Source organism: Schistocerca nitens, chromosome 1, assembly GCF_023898315.1.
Source record: "Schistocerca nitens isolate TAMUIC-IGC-003100 chromosome 1, iqSchNite1.1, whole genome shotgun sequence".
NCBI lineage: Eukaryota > Metazoa > Arthropoda > Insecta > Orthoptera > Acrididae > Schistocerca > Schistocerca nitens.
Genome location: NC_064614.1, coordinates 1149263558 through 1149285666, shown reverse-complemented (window position 1 = coordinate 1149285666; position 22109 = coordinate 1149263558). Strand labels below are relative to the sequence as shown.

At 38.6% G+C, this 22109-nt stretch overlaps 1 protein-coding gene across 1 annotated transcript in view; it reads right to left on the bottom strand.

Moving 5' to 3' along the window:
• The window catches only part of LOC126199758 (calcium-activated potassium channel slowpoke), an 872527-nt gene that overhangs the window by 104848 nt on the left and 745570 nt on the right, over positions 1 to 22109 (bottom strand). Inside the window, exon 21 of the mRNA XM_049936649.1 lies at positions 20862 to 21086. Within this exon, the coding sequence (XP_049792606.1) occupies positions 20862 to 21086 (225 nt within the window). The remainder of the gene's footprint in view (positions 1 to 20861; positions 21087 to 22109) is intronic.

The window sequence follows — 22109 nt, the reverse complement described above, 5'->3', positions numbered from 1 at the left end:
ACCAGATGGCGTTATGGTTGGCCCGCTAGATGGCACTGCCATAGGTCAAACGGATATCAACCGCATTTTTTAAAAATAGGAACCCCTATTTTTTATTACATATTTGTGTAGTACGTAAAGAAATATGAATGCATTAGTTGGACCACTTTTTTCGCTTTGTGATACATGGCGATGTAATAGTCACAAACACATAAGTATGTAGTATCATGTAACATTCCGCCAGTGCGGACGATATTTGCTTCGTGATACATCACCCGTGTTAAAATGGACCATTTACCAATCGCGGAAAAGGTCGATATCGTGTTGATGTATGGCTGTTGTGATCAAAATGCCCAATGGGTGGGTCCTATGTGTGCTGCTTGGTATCCTGGATGACATCATCCAAGTGTCCGGACTGTTCGCCAGATAGTTACGTTATTTAAGGAAACAGGAAGTGTTCAGCCACATGTGAAATGTCAACCACGACCTGCAACAAATGATGATGCCCAACTAGGTGTTTTAGCTGCTGTCGTGGCTAATCCATACATCAGTAGCAGACAAATTGAGTGAGAATCGGTAATCTCAAAAACGTTGGTGTTGAGAATACTACATCAACATCGATTGACCCATACCATATTTCTATGCACCAGGAATTGCATGGCGATGACTTTGAACATCATGTACAGTTCTGCCACTGGGCACAAGAGAAATTACGGGATGATGACAGATTTTTTGCACGCATTCTATTTTGCAACGAAGCGTCATTCACCAACAGTGGTAAAGTAAACCGGCATAATATGCACTATTGGGCAATGGAAAATCCACGATGGCTGCGACAAGTGGAACATCAGCAACCTTGGTGGGTTAATGTATGATGCGGCATTATGGAAGGAAGGATAATTGGCCTCTATTTTATCGGTGGCAATCTAAATGGTACAATGTATGCTGATTTCCTATGTAATGTTCTACCGATGTTACTACAAGATGTTTCACTGCATGACAGAATGGCGATGTACTTCCAACATGATGGATGTCCGGCACATAGCTCACGTGCGGTTGAAGCGGTATTGAATAGCATATTTCATGACAGGTGGTTTGGTCATCGAAGCACCATACCATGGCCCGCATGTTCACCGGATCTGATGTCCACGGATTTCTTTCTGTGGGGAAAGTTGAAGGATATTTGCTATCATGATCCACCGATAATGCCTGACAACACGCGTCAGCGCATTGTCAACGCATGTGCGAACATTACGGAAGGGGAACTACTCGCTATTGAGAGGAATGTCGCTACACGTATTGCCAAATGCATTGAGGTTGATGGACATCATGTTGAGCATTTATTGTATTAATGTGGTATTTACAGGTAATCATGCTGTAACAGCATGCATTCTCAGAAATGATAAGTTCAAAAAGGTACATGTATCACATTGGAACAACCGAAATAAAATGTTCAAACGTACCTATGTTCTGTATTTTAATTTAAAAATCTTACCTGTTACCAACTGTTTGTCTAAAATTGTGAGCCATATGTTTATGATTATTACAGCGCCATCTATCACAAAGCAAAAAAAGTGATCCAACTAAAACACTCATATTTCTTTACGTACTATACGAATATGTAACAAAAATGGGGGTTGCTATTTAAAAAAAAACACAGCTGATATCTGTTTGACCTATGGCAGCGTCATCTAGTGGGCCAACCATAGTGCCACTCCGTTTCCCTCTTCAAGCTAGACAAATTTTGTTCTTTGTAGTTTTTTTGTTTGACGCTTATTTTGTGAGATATTTGGCCAGGTCATGATCAATGACCACCCTGTATATAAAGCTGAAATGTTGGATGCAGGTCCTCAACTGATCTCCTGGCCAACACATGGCCATCACTGGCATCATAGCACAAGCAGCTTTCATTAGAAAACATTACAGACCTTCGCCCACCCTTCAATGAGCTCTCGTTTGATACCAATGAAGTCACAGATGGTGGTGGTTTGGGGTCAGTGGAATGTACACTACAGGGTGTCTGGCTCAGAGTTGTCCTTGTAGTAAATGATTTGTAATAGTTTGTTGTGTCTCTGTGGTGCCAACTGCTGTTCATATTGCTGCTGCAGATGCAGTGTGATGTGCCAGAGACATGAGCCGAACATGATGGTTTTCCCTCTCGGTAGTACCGTGTGGCTGTCAGGAGCCCAGTCTACTTGTGACAGTACAGCCTCATGACCATTGCTGCCAGCAGTAATGCTCAGTGGCTACATTTCTGCCAAGTCTTTTTGCAGTATCATGGAAGGAACAGGCAGATTCTCGTAGCACTATTACACGACCTAGTTCAAACTCAGAGAGGTGTTGAAAATGGTGTCTTTGTTGTCTTAAAGGCATTCTTCACTAACATCAACTCTCATGTCTAATCTCAAAGGTGACTAACTCTCACAACCACTACAGCATGTTTTTAAGGCAAATGTGATTTACATACTTGTACTGGCACTACTAGTGCCACTCTTATGTGAATGGTGCAAAATGTGGAGAGACATCATATTGCAGATGTTGACAAATGCCTACCAACTTTCATTCATGTCACACAACTCCTTCTTGGTGGTTCCCCCCTGTGTATTTAAAGTTCAGCACTGACTTTTGCTTTTGGTATGATGCAGCTACTTGGGAAGTGCGTGTGATGACTGCATACCAGGGGTAAGGGGTTTGCTATCACAGAGGTAACATATTTTGTAAATTTCTTTGCAATATCATTCTAAATACATACTGAAATATTTTGATCAGTGGATGGCCTGAGGATGATACTTTTTAACAAAACTGGTAGCCAGCAGACAAAATAAAAAATTGTGACTGTAGATTAAAACATAATATTCTTTTCTAATTTAAGAAAAGTAAAAGTGTATTAACTGTGGAATCATTTGTCTAAGGGGGCATGGGGTAAGAAGTGCTACGTACCACTCCAGAGATGAACATATGTTCTTAGCAACAAATGATACTCATGAATGAAAATAATAAAACATGTTATTATAGAGAAAAGGGCAAATATTGTGAGTATTTGTTGATTTATTTACATGTGGAGAACCATGTCAAGGGGGCAATCACAGTAACTGAACAAGAAGAAGTACCTGCGTGGATACCAGTACATAAGCTCTTAGCATTCTTGGGCTGCACTGGAGAAGTTGCAATGTCTTTGGAGAATAAATGTATGTCTTGCTGACTGTGGTTATGATGGAACTCCAGCAAATTAACTGTTAATGAAATGCCATTCTAATTCCGTCACTCCTTGTATAAACTTGTATATAGGGATTTTGTGTTGGGCACAAAAAAAATTAGAAGTTGCAGCGTTGCATTCTCGTCCAGTGAATAGAGAGCAAGTAGAAAATGAAATCCTCTGACACTGCATCCTGTACAGTGATTGAATAACAAATGACATCAAAAACAACAATTTTAAAACTGCATTATAAAATGGAATGTCTAGACTGGAATATCAACAGTTATGAAAAGGATAGATTGCTATTCACTGTAAAGATGACATGCTGAATTGCAGATGCAATGAAAAGACTCTCATACACTGTGTTTTTGGCCAACTCATTCTTCAGAGAAAAAAGGATGAAAAATACACACACACACACACACACACACACACACACACACACACACACATATATATATATATATATATATATATAAGAAAGTGATGAGACTTACCAAACAAAAGCGCTGGCAGGTCGATAGACACACAAACATACACACAAAATTCTAGCTTTCGCAACAAACGGTTGCTTCGTCAGGAAAGAGGGAAGGAGAGGGAAAGATGAAAGGAAGTGGGTTTTAAGGGAGAGGGTAAGGAGTCATTCCAATCCTGGGAGCGGAAAGACTTACCTTAGGGGGAAAAAAAAGGACGGGTTACACTCGCACACACACACATATCCATCCGCATATACACAGACAAATGTCTGCTTGTGTCTGTGTATATGCGGATGGATATGTGTGTGTGTGCGAGTGTAACCCGTCCTTTTTTTTCCCCCTAAGGTAAGTCTTTCCGCTCCCGGGATTGGAATGACTCCTTACCCTCTCCCTTAAAACCCACTTCCTTTCATCTTTCCCTCTCCTTCCCTCTTTCCTGACGAAGCAACCGTTTGTTGCGAAAGCTAGAATTTTGTGTGTATGTTTGTGTTTGTTTGTGTGTCTATCGACCTGCCAGCGCTTTTGTTTGGTAAGTCTAATCACTTTCTTTTTTTTTAGATATATTTTTTCCACGTGGAACGTTTCCCTCTGTTATATATATATATATATATATATATATATATATATATTATTCACACAAGCAGGTACCGCCCCCCCCCCCCCTCGCGCACACACATGTGACCGCTATCACGGGCTAATCTAGCTGGACTGGAATTGCTGTGTTAAACAAAAGTATTGAACGAGAAGGGATACAGGTTACGGAGTGAGGAGAGAAGAGTGCTGTCTGGCAGAGTGTGCAGGGACTAGAAGATGGCAACGCAAGGCTGCCCGAGTCAGCATCAGTATGATGCGGGCTAGGTGGGGGGAGGGAGGGGGGTGGTTGGGAAAGAAGAGCAACAGAGAGGGAAAAAGACTGGTGGGTGCATTGGTAGATAGTGAGCAAAACGAGGGTGAGGGGATATGAAGTGGGAGGAGGTTACAGGATGGACGGGGCAGACACTGTTGGGTGGAGGGTGTGGGGACAGTAGGTTATTGCAGCCTGTAGACAAAGTAATTTTCGGAGTGGAGAAGGTGTTGCAAGGATAACTCCCATCTGTGCAGTGTAGGAAGCTGGTGGTGGAGGGCAGGATCTGGATGGTCTGGGTTGTGAAGCAGCCATTGAGATCATTAACTTCAGCTGCATTTGTGCCACAGGGTGGTCCACTTTGCTCTTGGCCACAAACTGGTTGATATTTTTATTTATTTATTTATTTCATTTGTGTTCTGTAGACCCATTAGCGATAAATCGCTTGGGTGTAGAACGTGTCATTTACATAGATTTGAGACATTTGTTTATACTAATAGGTTGTACAATGAATACTATATTACATAGAAAAAATGTTTACAAGAATTGTTTTTTGTAAAAAGTTACAAATAACATTGAACAGACTTACAGTAGATCAAAATCAGTTCACATATTCTCATACATAAATTTGTCCAGTGAGTAAATGGTTTTACTTAGAAGATACCGTTTAAGTTGATCTTTAAAAGTAGATGAATCAGTAACTGACATTTTTATTGTCTGAGGGAGAGTATTAAATATTTTTATGCACGAGTAGTGTACTCCTTTTTGCACCATAATTAGATTCTTTTGTTCAAGATGTAGATCATTTTTTACCCTAGTGTCATAGTTATGATACATGCTGTTCATTTCAAAAAGGGAATGGTTTTTACACAAGAAACACATGAGACAGAATATGTACTGAGATACTGTTGTGAGTATTCTCAGCTCTTGGAAGAGTTTCCTGCAGGACTGTCTGTAATTGACACCACACAGAATCCTAATGACTCTTTTCTGGGCTATGAGGATTTTGTTTGCCTTTGGCTGGTTTTCCCAGAATATTTCAGCAGAGTTGATTGTGTGTGTGTGTGTGTGTGTGTGTGTGTGTGTGTGTGTGTGTGTGTGTGTGTGTGTGAGAGAGAGAGAGAGAGAGAGTGTGCCCAAGTTGCCAAGAGCAAAGGGGTCCACCTTGTGGCGCAACATACTGCTGAAGATAACATGCTTGAATTCAATGGCTGCTTCAAAACCAAGGCCATCTGGATCCTTTCCTCCACCACCAGCTTTTGCAAATTGGGCAGATAGGAGTTATCATTACAACACATTCTTCACTCCAGAAATCATCCAAGCATCAATCTATGGTAACATACTGCCCCACACCCTCCACCCACCAGTTTTCATCCCCTCTGTCCTATCACCTCCTCCCAAATCACGTCCCCTGTCCCTCACTGTCCACTGCTCTCTGCACCCACCAATGTTTTCCCCCTTCAGCTCCTCTCCTTTTCCACTCTCCTCCCCCATCTACCCCCACAGCCTCAAGATGATGCACCTCACAGCCTTGTCCTATGGCCTTTTATTCCCAATAAACTACACTCTTCCCTCCTCTTTCCATTCCCTTCCCCTTACCTGCACACTCTGGGCTGCTGCTTTTCTTCAATACAAAAGTTGCAGTCTGGCAAGAGATAGCAGTCATGTGTGCATAAGGTGTGCCTGCTTGTATGAACGTGCGGGTCTTTTCCTTTCTTTTCTAAAGAAGACTTTGACAGAAACCTCAAGATGTAACAGTTTTGTCTTCGTGTCTGTCTGCAACTCAATGTATCATCTTTATGGAGAGTAGCAATCTACACTTTTCATAATTGTTAAATTTGCATTAGGTAATTCACAGCTCACCTGACTGAAAAGTTACATTAGGAAAACTTCCACATTTACTATCTCACAATAAAGTCACTCATTTAATAAATTTTATTGTATTAGCTGATCCCACAGTGGGTAATATTTCTGGGATACTCTCATTCCAGACCTTTGGGTTTATGATTCACAAAAAAGTAGTGGGACTAGAGCACAGCCTGGCCAAGGTTTTTTTCCTCCAGGAAGCAACCCATAACAGGTTTCGGTTGCAAACTTTTGGTCATTGGACTCCAACAAGCAGAAGAGTTCATCATGGCTGACAACTGCATAGAAATTATGCCTGACACAGCACTTAACCCATTTTGTGGTCTTTTAGTAAGTTGCAGGATCACACAGAATGAACCAAAGTCTGGTAGAGCAACTTAATGACTGTCCATCACCACATCCACTTGGACATTTCATGACCATTGCTGTCACAAGCCATTACCAAAGCACCTCACTGTGGGCCCATGAGATCGGATGCCTTGCACCTTGGATCTGTGGAGCAATCTCCATCTGCTACGGATCACTGACATATCCCAAGGCATCTGCCTGCAGATTTCTGCACCTCTGCCATCCTCTTCTGCAGCTGCCATTTTCTCCACCCCAGTGGACCTTCAAGTCCCAGGGCTCTACGCAACTTCCATTGAACATCATCCTGCCTTAGTTTTCAGCGGTGATGTCCCTGGGTATCAATATGTCACCTTCCCCAGTGGAAGATCATCTGGACCACGCACAACCTACGTTGTTCTCCTCTGGTGGTCACTGTTTGGGAAGGGGATTTAGTAGTGTCATCTGACAATGGTATGGGAACCAAGTAGTTTTTGCACCATTACTGTTAACCATTGTGGTGCCAAACCAGTCCAGGGTGGGCCTAATCAGTTATGATACAAGCATCATGAGGGTTATCATATTGACAAAATAGTTCATAGATGAACAGCCAGATGAAAGTGTCCAACTGGCACAATATTTCAACAAGCAACCAAGTTGTCACCATCAGGTGTGTTGACGAAATGACTGCTTGAGGGCTGGTGTGGCACTTTTCTCTCTCTTCCTCCTCCTACCTCCAACCTGCCATTCTATCCACTATATACACCCACAATCTCCTTGCCCACTTCTCCCACTGCTCTATCCTTGGCTGAAGCCCAGGTACATATGCTCACAGCATGTCTGCTATTTCTCCACCTCCCCCAAAGTCACTTCATTGTGAGATATTCCCTTCCTTTTCTTAATGAGACTAATTGAAGGTTCCCAAGATATTACTAAGGATGTAGGTGCTATCACAACTGATTAGAGATATGCTTACCTGAATCTCAAAATATTCTTTAATGACACAGTCTCATAAGTAAGATATATGTGTCAGAAACTCAGTATGGTCATAATCAGTTCTGTGTAGCTCCATCAGACAATGTTCGGCGACTCCTGAGTTGTTAGGCTGCTGTAATCTGGTGTCCTGTTAGTGTTCTTGGCAACAATCTTTGACAGTCCACACCATCTGACTTCTTACATTGGCAGTGTGTGAAGTAGACCCCAAATTTCTGCAATCCGAGGTTGTGTTTGATACTAACAAGCAGTGACTATGTTTAAGTTGATGGGTGGCAGACTGTCTCCACTTGGTGTTTCCTGAAAATTTGTGCTATCCTTCCAGATAATGTGCCATGAAAAGGAACAAATTCAAACTGCATCCTCCTGATGTTCCACTTCAGTTTCCCCTGGTTGTACAGTTGGTGTATGACATTATCAAATTCATTATGGTATTAGTCTTGTGGACTTTAGAACTATGATACGGTTTAGACTGGACTATGTTTGAGAATACAGACTTGAGATAGCTTGTACTGTTCCTAGTAGGATCTTACATATCTTGTCATGAATAACCTGTATTGTATTCAAACTCCATGGGATGCAACATATTGCAACATGGAATCACAGAATTACAATTTCAGCAGTTCAGTTGGAATGGATGCACAATAATGTGTCAAATTGTGGAAAGATGGAGCATCTTTGTTTGATCTTATGCTGTTAAAAGGTCAATTGTACCAGAGAATTTGAGGTATTTAGATAATTCCCCATATTAATCTCATCGAATACTGGCCCCAATTACACTTCATCCAAACAACGCTGCAACATGTAGCTTTTAAAAAACTATTTACTAAAACTTAGCTATGCCAATAAATTTTAAAATATAAAAGGCATTAAAGTAACACAGTAAATGAATTTAAATAATCAAATATGAAGTTCTTTATACAAATAAATTGTTATATAAAAGTGTTATACACGTCATCAAAATGGAGTAAGTGTTTTAAAAGTTTATTTCCTGGTTACTTATTGAGAAGTTGGTGCAGTTCTCACTGAGGCAATACAATGTGCAATACAATTTGCAATACATCATGTTGCAATAAAGGTTGCATGACAAGACTTTTTCAGTGTGGCACTTGTATTCCTACCGGGATAATACATATTCAATGTGATACACATTGGAACTGGTGATTCGCCAAGAAACAAAACAGCACGAATCATGTTCCTGTTTCAGTTTTAGTAGCAATCATCAGCTATTCTGAAGAAAATGTTATTGTGGATTATGATTATTTAAAGATCAAAAAACTGAAAAAGAAAAGGAAGTACTGGGTGCACCCATACAATGCTTAAATATCAAACATAGTTCAGCTGCAGTTTCTTATGGGGTCTCTCAACATGAACAAAAATTCCGTGATTTCTACAGAATGAATCTAGGCAGTTTTCACTTTTTTAAAGTAACAGATATCAGTGCCTCTGACAAAATAGGACACAAATTTTTGACTTGGTATTTTCCCTGTGGAAAAGCAACTCATTACAATACAGTAAGTTTGTGAAAGTATGTGAATGTTGTTAAAAAAGAACAGCATGAAAAGTTTATTTTTTGTAAGACCACCAACTATGGTACCCTATTCAGTGTAGTACATATATAAATAATGGTTACAAAGTAATAAGGCTAGGATAGTACTTCTACAACTTCTCAACTTCCCAAAGTTGTATACGATTTAGATTGAGGAATATTCAGAAGAAACACTAAATCTGAAGTGATGGTGGGTGTAGCAGTGGCTGGTAAACTCTGTGTAGGGTAGACAATTTTTCTGAAGGAATGGAAGAAGCTTCTGACAATAAGAAAAGTCCTGATGCATGCTGCTCAGCTTCATCCAGTCGCTCACTCAGAACTAATAGGATGTTTTTTTTACATTTCTCACAAAGTTTTGTGAAATCAGTGGTATAAGCTGAAAAAACATCCAGTCAGCATTATCAGCTGACAACTCCCATTGTCATTTTAATAAGTTTTTCATCTGCAACTTCAGCTTGTATCAACGGCCTAAAAAAAGCAGGCAGAGCCTCTGGTGTACCATGTAGCTCTCAACCTCACTACGGACAACCTCCATTACATCTAATGTATTTTCTCAAGAATGGGAAGAGGTATCACTCTCCTTCAACCATTAAAAACAATTTCAATATGTCTGCTGTATTTAGTATGCAGCAATCTATGTCCTAAAACACACCACAGGTGAACTGGGGACTGATGACCTCAGATGTTAAGTCCCATAGTGCACAGAGCCATTTGAACAGGTGAATTGGTCACAGCAAACTTTCGAGAATATGCCTGGTGGTTTACTTATATGAAACATCACAATAACTATGGGAAGTAGAAAAAATGTAAAAAATAATTGTTTTTAATCTTTTACATAAAAAGTAAAATGTTTACTGAGCAACTAAGTGGAGGCAAGGATGTAGATATGCTTAATGATAATAAAACAATTTTTTTCAAGGTACTTCTGATGAGTCACTATTTGTGTCATATGATATAGTTGCATGAAGCAACAAGATCATCCTCCTGCACTGGACAATATGATAGAGAAATATTTTGGTGCCAAATCACTATTGTCCCAGTATGAACCAGTTAAGTTGCCTCAACCACTTTTCTCTGTGGTCTATCAATGCAGGTTGCTTCTATGTCATGTCGTGAGTTGCATAATGTATTGAATCACATATTGTGTCATGTCAGTGTGAACCAAATCTTAGTCAGTGGTACTTTTGTTGATTATTTTTGTTAATAATCAATAGAATTTTCTCAAATGTTTTTAGATTTTTAAATTCTTGATTTTTAATTTTCAGGTTTAGCTGGTATGTTAACAAAAGTACATACTCAGACAAAAGAAGTTAAGCACACAGGAGAGGATTGATACTTCATAGGTTGAGAGGATACATGATGTTATTTGAGTAATTACAAAATCAAGTCAGATTTATAAAGAACTTTGAAGTAAGAGCACACTTATCAGTATAATTTTCTATCCCCTCTGGCCTGGATGTATGCACTGATTCAGTTCAGTAGAGTGTCATAAAGCCATTGAATCCCCTTCTGCAGCAAACTGGCCCACAACTATTCTTAACCAGTCCTTGATATCTTGGATACTGATACTGGATTCAAATTAGCATCAGTGTTATTTTTACACATGTTCTATCAGCGACAGATCTGGGGATCTCGCTGGCCATGAGTGTACCTCAGCATCGTGCAGACCATTCACAGACATACGTGCCATATGTGGTCAAGTGCTGTCTTGTTGAAAAATGGCACCATAATGCTGTTATACAAGAGGTAACACATGAAGATGCAGGATGTTTATGATGTACCTTAATGACTACCAGACATAACTTGAAATCATATTCAATGGTTTCCCATACCATGATGCCAGGACTAACAGCACTGAGCCTGCCCAAAACACTAGAACAATTGGGGCTCTTCCCAGGTTGTACTGTACTTGCTGATGGTGGTCATTCAGGATAATGCAGAATTGCAATTCATCGCTGAATGCAATGTGATGCCATCCATCAGCAGTTCCTGCTTCCTATCACAGTGACACTTCAAATGCAGCCATTTGTTTTGTGGTTTTAATGGCAGCCTACACATGGGACAGCAGTTTCCTAGTCGGTCTGTTGCTAGTCTCCTACCTATCTGCAGGATAACACAGAGTGTCACAGGGAGTTCAGTATTTGTTGTTGAATGGTAGGGGCAAATGTGAAGGAGTTGTGATATGCTTGGTGCACAATACAGTTAAATTCCCATGCAGTGGTCATATATGATAAACAGAACTTTACAATGAGTATGACAGCCCTCAGGCCACTGTCACATCTGAATGCCCTGCAAATCCAGATATTGTACAATGCGACCATGGAGACTCACAATGAGGCCCTTTTAAACTGTGCCAGCAGCCAATAACACTGCCTCACACAGAAATGCAGCATCTCCATTTCCTTCACAGTGATCACTCAACATCTGACGTTATTTTAGTCCTACTCATGCAACAAGGTTTTTTTTTTCTTCCAGCTTTTAAGCAGAAATTTATAAATGGAGTAGAAGAAGTCATCCAGGAGAAATTATTTTAAGTTAGATTCAAAACTTGCTTTACTACCTGTCAGACATTTTACATAATTGGGTAAATGATCAAAGGTTTTTGTTCCTGCATATAAACGAACTCCTTTCTGAGCCACTGGAAGCTTTAATAATAGGTAATAAAGGTCATTTCTCCATCTAGTGTTGTAGGTATGGACATCACTGTTCTTCTCAAATTGTGATGGATTATTTATGATGAGTTTCATTACAAAAAAATTTACTGTGGCAATAAAGTTAAAATACCTAGCTTGTTTAACCCTCAAGTGGTCGCCCCAATTTTTGTAACACCAGTGGGAGTTTATTTTGGCTTTTTAATTAATAGAAATACAAATTTTAATATTTGACCTTTATTATTTCTGAAGATACAGTTACAAAATCTAATTAAAGAATCCTAGTTTTTCATTTAACAATGTATTCCTGACACATGGGATAACATTAAATCACATTTGACCTGCATTTATTTCTCAGTACATGTTACTCATACAGCATTTATTGGATTATACTCTCTTTATTGAACATGACTATATTGTTTCTACATAAAAACAGAGTTTACTCATCCTGTTCCTCTACCTCATCCACAGTGCTAAATGCACACTTTTCACACACAACTGTGGAATGCTTGTTGCATACAAACATCTTACACTGACTCCAATGAATTGTGGTGACAACATTGCAACATTGTTTTTTCTGCCACACATAACACAACAACTCTTCTTTTTGTTTCAAGGTTCTTCTGGTTATTGAGGTTCTTGCAATTTATGAGGCACCAAAAATATTTTGAGATCATTTGGAAGCATAAAAATGTGGGATCTTGTAATTAAATGATCTTTCATAAGTTTTTGGGACAGCTCTTTCAAAAATAGCCTTCTTATTTTTTTATTTTTTTTTTTTTTTTTTGGGGGGGGGGGGGGGGGGGCGGGTTCTACATTGCAGTGAAACAGTATTTGGGCACTGATACCAGCGATGTTTAGTAAAGCGAACCATACAGCCATCATCCCCCTCCTTGTTACTCGTGCAACAGAATATCTACTGCACATCTGGTCGACTGTGTCAACCCCTACTTTTGTCATGTTGTAGTCCATGATATGTGTGGTTTATTGGTATTATCATCAACTGTGTCTTCACTGTGCATGGTGCTAAGCAGAATGACACATTTGTTTCTTTTGGGCACTTATGACACCAGTGTGATATCTTTCTCGTATCCAAACAGTGAAGACCCAATGTTCCTGGATTTCAGAGGTAGGAATTCCAGAGGGATTTCCGTTTTATTTTTCCTCAGAGTTCAAATGCATGTAATGTTTCTCTGCAAAAGTGAGACTGCCAGTGCGTAACTGGTATACCAATTATAAAAAGTAATATTCCGATTTGATCCCAGCAGAGGTTCTCCCAGATGTTGCACAATATTGTACATTTTATTTGGCACCTTGTAAGGGCCATCAGGTTGCGTTCCACAGTACAGCTCAACAGATGCTGTATAGAATGTTTTGGTATCACAAACAGCAAAGAATTTCAAGCCGTACTTTGCTGGTTTGTACGGTATGTACCAAACAAATGAACATCTCCCTCTAAAATGTGTCAGCATCTCATCTATGGTTACAAACACTCCCAAACTGTAGCTTTCCTTACAACTGGTGACAAATTTATCTAAATATGACTTGATTGCTGATAATTTGTTTCTCTCGCGTCTTTGTGTTCTTGTCAATTTGTCATCAAATTTCATGCTTCTGAGGAGAAATAAGAACTGTCTGTATGACATGCAAGCTCTAAGGATCTTCATACCAGTGCCATATTTACTCCAAAGTTCTTCAATATTTGTTTTATTTCCACCCTTCAAGCCAATCAATATAAGGATTCCAATGAGAGCATATATCTCTTCCTTAGAAGTTTCCTTCATGTCTCTCTCTCTAGAATAGATGTTCTGTGATACTACATTTCTGACATGCAGATTGGTGTGTTCCACAAATGAATCAATCATATCTGCACTAACAACCTTATTGAAAGCTGTCATTTCTTGTTTAATACCCTTAGCAGACCTCTTTGGACCAGGTAGAATTTTTATTACATTTTTTGTGGGCGTTTTTGCTGTTTTGGCTCTTACACTTTCCTTAGACCACTTAGTTTTGCCATATTTACCAACAAAATACCCATACATAAAATCAAAATTACTGTCACCATCTTCTTCATCTTCATGAAATTGTGTTTCCTTTTCAGTATGTGCATGTCCTCCTCCCTCTAAAGGAACTACTACTGTTTCTGATTCACTGTTGTGATCACCAACTACTATTTGTTCTTCTTCTCTGTAAGACCAGTCAAATTCAGAACACTTGATGCCATCTGAATCTTCATTCAGAAGCCTTTCAATCTCCTCCTCTGATAACCCTTTTTTGAAAAAGGCCCTAAAAGTATAAATAAAAGCAGAACATAGTAGCTAGAGAAAGATTTTAATCCAAAATAAAGACATTATTCACAATTACCATAAAAAGACATACATCACAAGTCACGTGGTTGACTCTGTACACCAGACTTATCACGGACTAAAATAAGCCGCAATTGTTGTCAATGTGCGAGCACTACAAATACAGTAACAATACAAGTGACCAACAGAGATCCAACTTTAAGATAAGTAGAACTGCCAGCACTGCAACAATGCTTTTTTTTTTTAAATGGTTCAAATGGCTCTGAGCACTATGGGACTCAACATCTTAGGTCATAAGTCCCCTATAACTTAGAACTACTTAAACCTAACTAACCTAAGGACATCACACACACCCATGCCCGAGGCAGGATTCGAACCTGCGACCGTAGCAGTCCTGCGGTTCCGGACTGCAGCGCCAGAACTTTTTTTTTTTTTTTAATTTGGAGTGAAAAAGTGAACTCTGGTTGACTCAATCAATCAATGAGACCACTCGAGGGTTAATAGGTACATATGTGACATCTATAGGTGAACACCACATATTACTCTTACTGCTCATTTTTCTGCAATCAATACTTTCTTTTTAAGTGGTGAGTTACCCGAGAAAATTATTCCATAGGATATTGTTGACTTCAGGATGTTAATTTGTTTGCTTCCATATTGGCAATTATTTGAAGAGCAAAAGTAGCTGAACTTGTTTGAGAAGCTCAGTAATATGGTTCTCCCAGTTCAAGTTTTCATCAATATCTACACTCAAAAATTTGTAGCATTCTGCCCTATTTACTGACTCTTGCTCGTGTGGTACATCTGTGTGTATGATTCTATCTGTTGTACAGTACTGAATATAGGGTGTTTTTTAAAATTTAGGGGAGTCCACTTTCTGAGAACCATTTTATAGTTCTTTGTAAAATATCATTTACCATCTCTTCTGTTGCTTTCTCTATAATGGGATTGATTATAACATTAGCATCTGCTGCAGAAAGTACCAGTTCTGGTTGTTGAATGTTAAGTGAAAGGTCATTCAAATACATAAGGAATAGGAGTGGCCAGAAACTGAATCCTGCAGGACTCCCTTTGTGATCTCTCCCCAGTCACTAAAATTTTCTACCCCTCTGACATTGATGAATTATTCAGCACAACCTTCTGCGTTCTGTTTTTTTAAGTATGATTCAGAACAGCTTTGCATAAGATCATAAATTCCAAAAAACTTGTGTTTTTCTAAAAGAGTAACATGATCTACACAAACAAATATCTTGAGATGATCTCAAGGTGATATGATTTTAAAAATATTTTTAGTGTTATTCATAACTCATTGGATATGATAGATGTAATTTCAGATTATAAATCAATGTGATGGCATCTGTATACATATTGACAGCTGTAAGTCTGCTGTTCTCATGGTTTGTTCAAATATTGGTATGTGCATACAAGCCTAAAGGACAATAGCATTGGTGGCCTCAACAGTGGGTTTGTCTGCCCCATGTTTAGTGCTCCAAGCAGTAGCAGTCACTCTGCAGAGTCCTTGGCACACTGTTGCAGTAGATGGTTATATGGGTCATTTGGGAGACGTTGACGTGATTCGTATTATATGGATGATAAGAAGGTTTTTCAAAACAGTATTTGCTTGTGCAAAATAGTCCAAGGTTTTACTAAATTATTGGTCAGATACTCCAGTTAAACACAGTGAAATATAGTTCTTTGTTAAGTTTGATTATAATGGAGAAGGTTATTAGTAAAATAAACAAACTCATTCGTATGACAGTTAAATTCAATTTCCCATTCTGTGCTGCATCCAACTTCAGCATATTGTTTGATACCCAATATGTTTTTGTCCCTACTATTAAATTTTTTTCTGGGTCATGAAATGTCCTCAAACTCACTGATTCATTTACGTGAAAACTGGCATTTTTAGAATCCTGTCCTCTCTTGTACAAATTTCTGCAAATGGCCATGCAGTGAAGTTACTAAATGTTATGTGTGATGTGAGTAATGGCTGCCTTATATTGTGGGTTTTACTTTTGATGAAGTTGGAGGAAGTGGGAAGATGGAAAAGATTTTGCTGTGGAATCAGTTGCAGGTTATAGGACTCTTGGCGTAAAGGTGCTGATCTGGGTATATTGCTGGCTTTGGACTTTATGTTTCAGTGGTTTGACAGACAACAGCAAGCTGTTACAGATCACACAGAGAAGTTGTGTCTGGGATGAATAACCTCATTTATCTCCTTAACAGAAGAATAAATCCTTTTTGATGTTTGTTTTATGGGATTAGGCCATGGCCCAAAACACTGAAAGACAAAATTTTAAGCAGAGAAGTATGCCTTGTACTATGGCACATTGTCCATAAAATAAAAATCAGCAGAAACACAAATTCTAGCCTTCACAGTCTGCATTTTATGATCAAAAGACTACATTGATGAACTGAAAGATTGGACAGAAAAGGGTAACAATGGGAATCCACCCCGGATGTTTGAAAGGAGGAGTTTGGCTGTTGCTAGAGAAAATAGGAAATGCCAATAATTTTTATAGATAAGGACAGAAGAACAGATGTTGGGAAGGAAACTGTGACAAGCTTTATGGATATAGGTACAGCTTTACAAGCAGAAACATTTGTTCATGTTTTTCTGAGGAAAAGTTTAGTTACTGATGTTAGAGAGCTTAGTTGTCACTAATATTACTTAACATAATGCAGACACACTCAGAGACCAACTAAAAATTAACATAAACATTAAAATACTTTCCTATTAATAAAATTTTTCAGTTTATTTCTGCTTACCTGATGCAAAAATAACAGGAAATAGGGTAAGGCAACTAAGTACACAGAGTAATATCTGACTTCAAAAATTATCTCACAATAGTAACTCTTTGTTCTATTATCAAGTTTGCCATCAAATGCTGCATTCAACTAAAATAATTTTTCCATGACCTACCTTACTGTCAGCTGCAATGTGTAAGAAATGTGAAATGACATGTGTAGTTGAATGTTGCATTTTGTGACAAACTCATGAGGACTCTATAAAGTAATACATCATTTGGAAGTTATGTTAGGAGCAAATTGTAACATATGATTCTAAGGTATAAAACAAATTTCACTGCTGAGAATAATTTCATAATGTGAAATAAATTATCCTTTTCATGGCTACAGGCGTACATATATGCCCGGCAGGTAGAAAGGCCAGACGGCTACGAGTGTTGATGTACACACAGCGGGTGGGAAGTCCAGATGGCTACAGGCATTCATGTAGACTTTTCAGGTGGAAAGTACAGATGGCTAATAGCATGCATATATGCCAGAGCCTGGGGGCAGGTAGACGTACACATTAGAATGGATACTTGCTGTTGTCCACATTTCTGACAACAGCGTCATTATCTGGTCTTCTTTGTAATGTAGGAAAGTGTTTTACTTTTCTACTCCCCTGGGCCCTTTCTGCTTATGTGTCTAACATTTGGCCAGTCCTCTTTTCGCTTCTGGTGATATGACAGCATTCGCATGCATAGCCTTTGCCATGTTGGGACCCAATTTATAAGACAAGGAGATAATGGACATTCTTATGAACAGTGGTGACAAAGATTTTAGTGAGAGATGGATGCATCTGGGTGTATTGCTGAATCCTTGACATCATGAACAGAAGATTCTGCCTCTGAAGACGGAAAAGAAGATGAAGTAATTGAAACATCATCAGAAAAAGAAAGTATGATCAGACGGAGAATCATCCAGTGATGAAACGACACCATTTTGTGAACACATTTAGTGGGTTAAAAGCAGACTTCGAAGAGTCAGCAAGTCATTTAGATTTTTTTTGTACTACGTGCCCATGGAATTTGTTTCTGCCATCTGTACACAGACCAATAATTATTATAAATTTGTTATTGAAAAAATGACGACAGTACCAAGGAGATTAGCACACTGGAACCACATAGGGCCAGCAGAATTGTGTTGTTTCCTAGTGTGTTCTCTGCTTATTCCCATGAAACATTAGAAGCGAATAAATATTGGTTGACAGATTCTTTGCTTCAAACACCAATACTTTCTAACATGATGGCCAGGGACTGGTACAAGATGATCCTGCATTTATTGAACTTCAGTGACAATTCCACCACATCTCAAGATAGTCTTGTAAAAATATGTCTCATTGTAAATCTTACAAAAAATAACCCATTGAAAACCTAGTGATCAACAAAAGTCTGCTACTTTTCAAAGGAAGTCTCCGATTTAAGCAGTACATACCAAATAAATGTAGCCATTTTGGCATTAAAATTCTCGTCCTTTGTGATGAACAAACCAATTATATTTTGGATTATACTGTCTACACTGGTGCTGCCACGGAAATAGAATCTGGAAATGCTGACTGGGGAAAAATCTGGCGATGTTGTTGTGAGTTTTTTATTACCATACCTTAACAAAGGTCATACCACTTATTTAGATAATTGGTATTCGAGCCCTGACTTATTCCTAGGGTTCCATGATAAATGTACAAATGCCATCGGAACAGTACGCAAAAACGGGAAACATCTACCACCATTGCCAGACAAGATGAAAAATGGGAAAATACAGTTCAAGTCCTGTGGAGCATTACTGACACTAAAATGGATGGACAAGAAAGAAGTCTGGATGCTCTCCACTGTAAATGAAGACAGAGAAAAAAGAACATAGACTGAGCCAAAACAAGTTGAAGCTCTAATAAGTCAATGGGTGCAGTTGATAAGACAGACATGTTAACTTCTGTACAGTGCATCTGAAAGACAATCAAGTGGTACAAGAAAGTATTCTTTCATTTGACTGACTTGTATGTGCTTAATGCAAAATCTATTTTTGAAATACAAAAGCAACAGAAGATACCACTAGCAAAATACCACGTGGAAATAATTCCTCAGTTGCTTCATAATTTTCAAGGTCAAATGTGTAAAAGTGTGATCCCATGGACAACCAAAGAAGAAAGCCCCTTCCAACAGAAGAATACAGGAGGACTTTATCCAGCATTCCTAGTAGCAACAGAGAAAAAGGAAATTCCCCAGAGATGCTGTGTTGTACTGCTTATTCACAATGAAAAATGACATGCATTAGATGCAAAAAGTGTAATGTGGTTCTCTGCATGGTGGCATGTTTCGTAAAATATCACACTCTAAAGAAATATTAGCATGTTTTAGTAACTGTGTACGTTTAAAGTAAGGGAAAGTAAAAAATAAAAATAAAAAAAATAAAATAAAAAAGTAAATAAAAGAAAAAAAAAAGTTTTTAACTCAGCCAGTGGTAGTCCAAAGCCTGCGTCAAAAATGAGGATGGGAAACAACTAAAGTAAGCTGTACTGAATGTGACCAGCTGAAAAAGAAAATAGTGAGCAAGAAGAAGGCAGACATTTACTATCCAATTTCTTACTTGGAGAATTGACTTTCGGCGTTAATTACAAATGAAGCCAAGGGCCTATCACAAAATGAGTTACCCAGATATATTCTTTGTTTAACTATGAGTCTGGGTACATAACACAATTTGGTTTTAAATTTCTGTAATTATTTTTTGTTGCAGATAGTAGGAAGAATTGTCTGAGATTTGGGTGTTTTTGCTACATACTACTCACTTTAAAACTATACACATTGAAACACATTCATTTGATGTTAATGAAATATTAATGTGTTGTAGACACAAACATTGACAGTGTAAGTATCAAGTTACAGGAATTACTATTAAAAAGTTCCAATCATTTTTCTAAATCAACTGTTTTTCAACCCATAATAAACACATAAGTGAAAGTGTTGGTTTGTTTCCAAGCTCTTTTTCGAGGTTATCAGAAACCAATGTGACCATACAGGGTATGCTGTTCATAGGAAGAACATTACTGAGCAGTGGTTCTGTGCACGCTGGAGCATGCAGGAAGCCTGCAGTGGCCGTAGCCTACAGTGACCACAGGGCTGAGTCCATTACCTGCTGGACAGGTGCACACTGCGTTTCCTCTTATCAGCTGGCCGGGCAGCCAGGACGCTTGGCCCTTGTAGCCACAAAAGGGTTATAGCCAATAAAATTGCTCAAATCAGATAAATTCTGCATAATAAATCTTAAATTGTCAAATCATTAACTAAACTATCACTGGTAGCAAAATGTGAAATTGTGGAAAAATTACATTAATGAGGTTTCTTGTGGTAAACCTACAGTTATCCCAAACTTTCACCATCTGCTCGCTCCAGATCCATATGCTGCACTGGCTGAACAAGCAACTTGGTGCGCTGACTCACAATAGACATTACTCAATATGCACTGAGCTCAAGTTTGCTAGCTACTGATATGGGGATCAACACCAGAGGCTAGACCAGCTGCCTCCAGCATAAGTTTACAACAGCAGCTGCATGCTACAACTAAAAACTAATGCCGCCAGTACCAGTGATACCTATGCTTGTCTATATCTAGGCCAACATGAGCCTCCCAGACTCAAGCTGCACCATGCTGTCAAGTGTTAATTATTGTGCAGTCCTCAAGATTTGGGTATTGTCACACCACTAACTTTGTACAGCCTCTGGGTGGTTTTATTTTGTTGTATGTTTTGCCATCGTATGTTGTGTCGAATAAAGAAATTAAAAAAATCAGTGCTCATTAGTGTTGTGTGCTGCAACATATATTAAGAAGTGATGAATGAAGTACAGAAACATTTAACTATATTAAAATTATTTTTCAGGTAACAAAGGGGTACTCACATTCAGAACTGATATCTTAGGCAGGTTCTGTAACATCTTCCACTCCCTTCTAATGTAATCTACAGATCCTACTATAACCACATGCTTCAACTCATGATAATGAAAATTGGAAGCTCTTAATGGCATCACAAGGTTTCGGAGACCAATAAGTGGTGAGTCTGGATCAGCAAAGAGGCAGACAACAACATGTCCATTGAGAACAGTCATTGCAGCTTGGTTGCGATCCTGTAAGTGTGAAAACAAATGATAATATTAGAATTACCACCCATCAATAATTAAACTGTTAGATGACAAGGACAAGACTGCATTTTCACTCTCACTCTCACTCTCTGTCTCTCTCTCTCTCCCTCTCTCATCAGTTCCTCAAATAGAAGAAGACATGATTATGTAACACATTGCAAAACATCAATCCGTACATTGTGCTTCAAACACCACAGATTTCCCATTAAAGATATCAAACCTACAACAGCCTGTGAGGAGCAATGCTTATGAGAGCAGTAAACCACAATAAATGGCTCCTGAATGGAACTGATGCACAGTTCAAAATGTCTAGCATTCCTTTCTTACTTTTTAGACTACCACACACATAAAAGGAGGTTATCTTCTGATTAGCCAAAATAGATAAACATTGATCATAAAAGAGTGTGTGTGTGTGTGTGTGTGTGTGTGTGTGTGTGTGTGTGTGTGAGAATGTACACAAAAGTGTGTGTGTTTTTTGTGTGTGTGAGTAAGTGAGGAAGGGAGGTGGAAGAATTAATTCATGCAGAAATTCAATAATGAAATGAAATACACCTTTCTATATTGACAATTTTTATATGAATTTGTGCTGAGTTCTATTAACGAAGATATTCCTCTACAAACCCAAAGATATCTGTTTTTCATTTGAAAATACCTCTTGCTAAATTTAAAACCAAAAGTAATTGGAGCACATAATATTAATACACTGGCATTATTGTAGATATGGTACCTTTTCTAGTAATCACTAGATAATGGCTTGGAAAGACGAAATTAGTTGTGGAATGTAGAAGTGGTTTAAATAAATCTACATCTACAGACATTTCCACAAGCCACCATGTTGTGCATGGAAGAGGGTACTATATACCAGTACTAGTCACTTTCTTTCCTGTTCCACTCGCAAATAGGGCAGGAAAAAATGACTATCTATATGCCTCCATATGAGCCCTAATCTCTCTAATCTTATCTTTGTCTACTGTCTAAGTGGAAAATGCTGCATTCATGCAAGAGGTA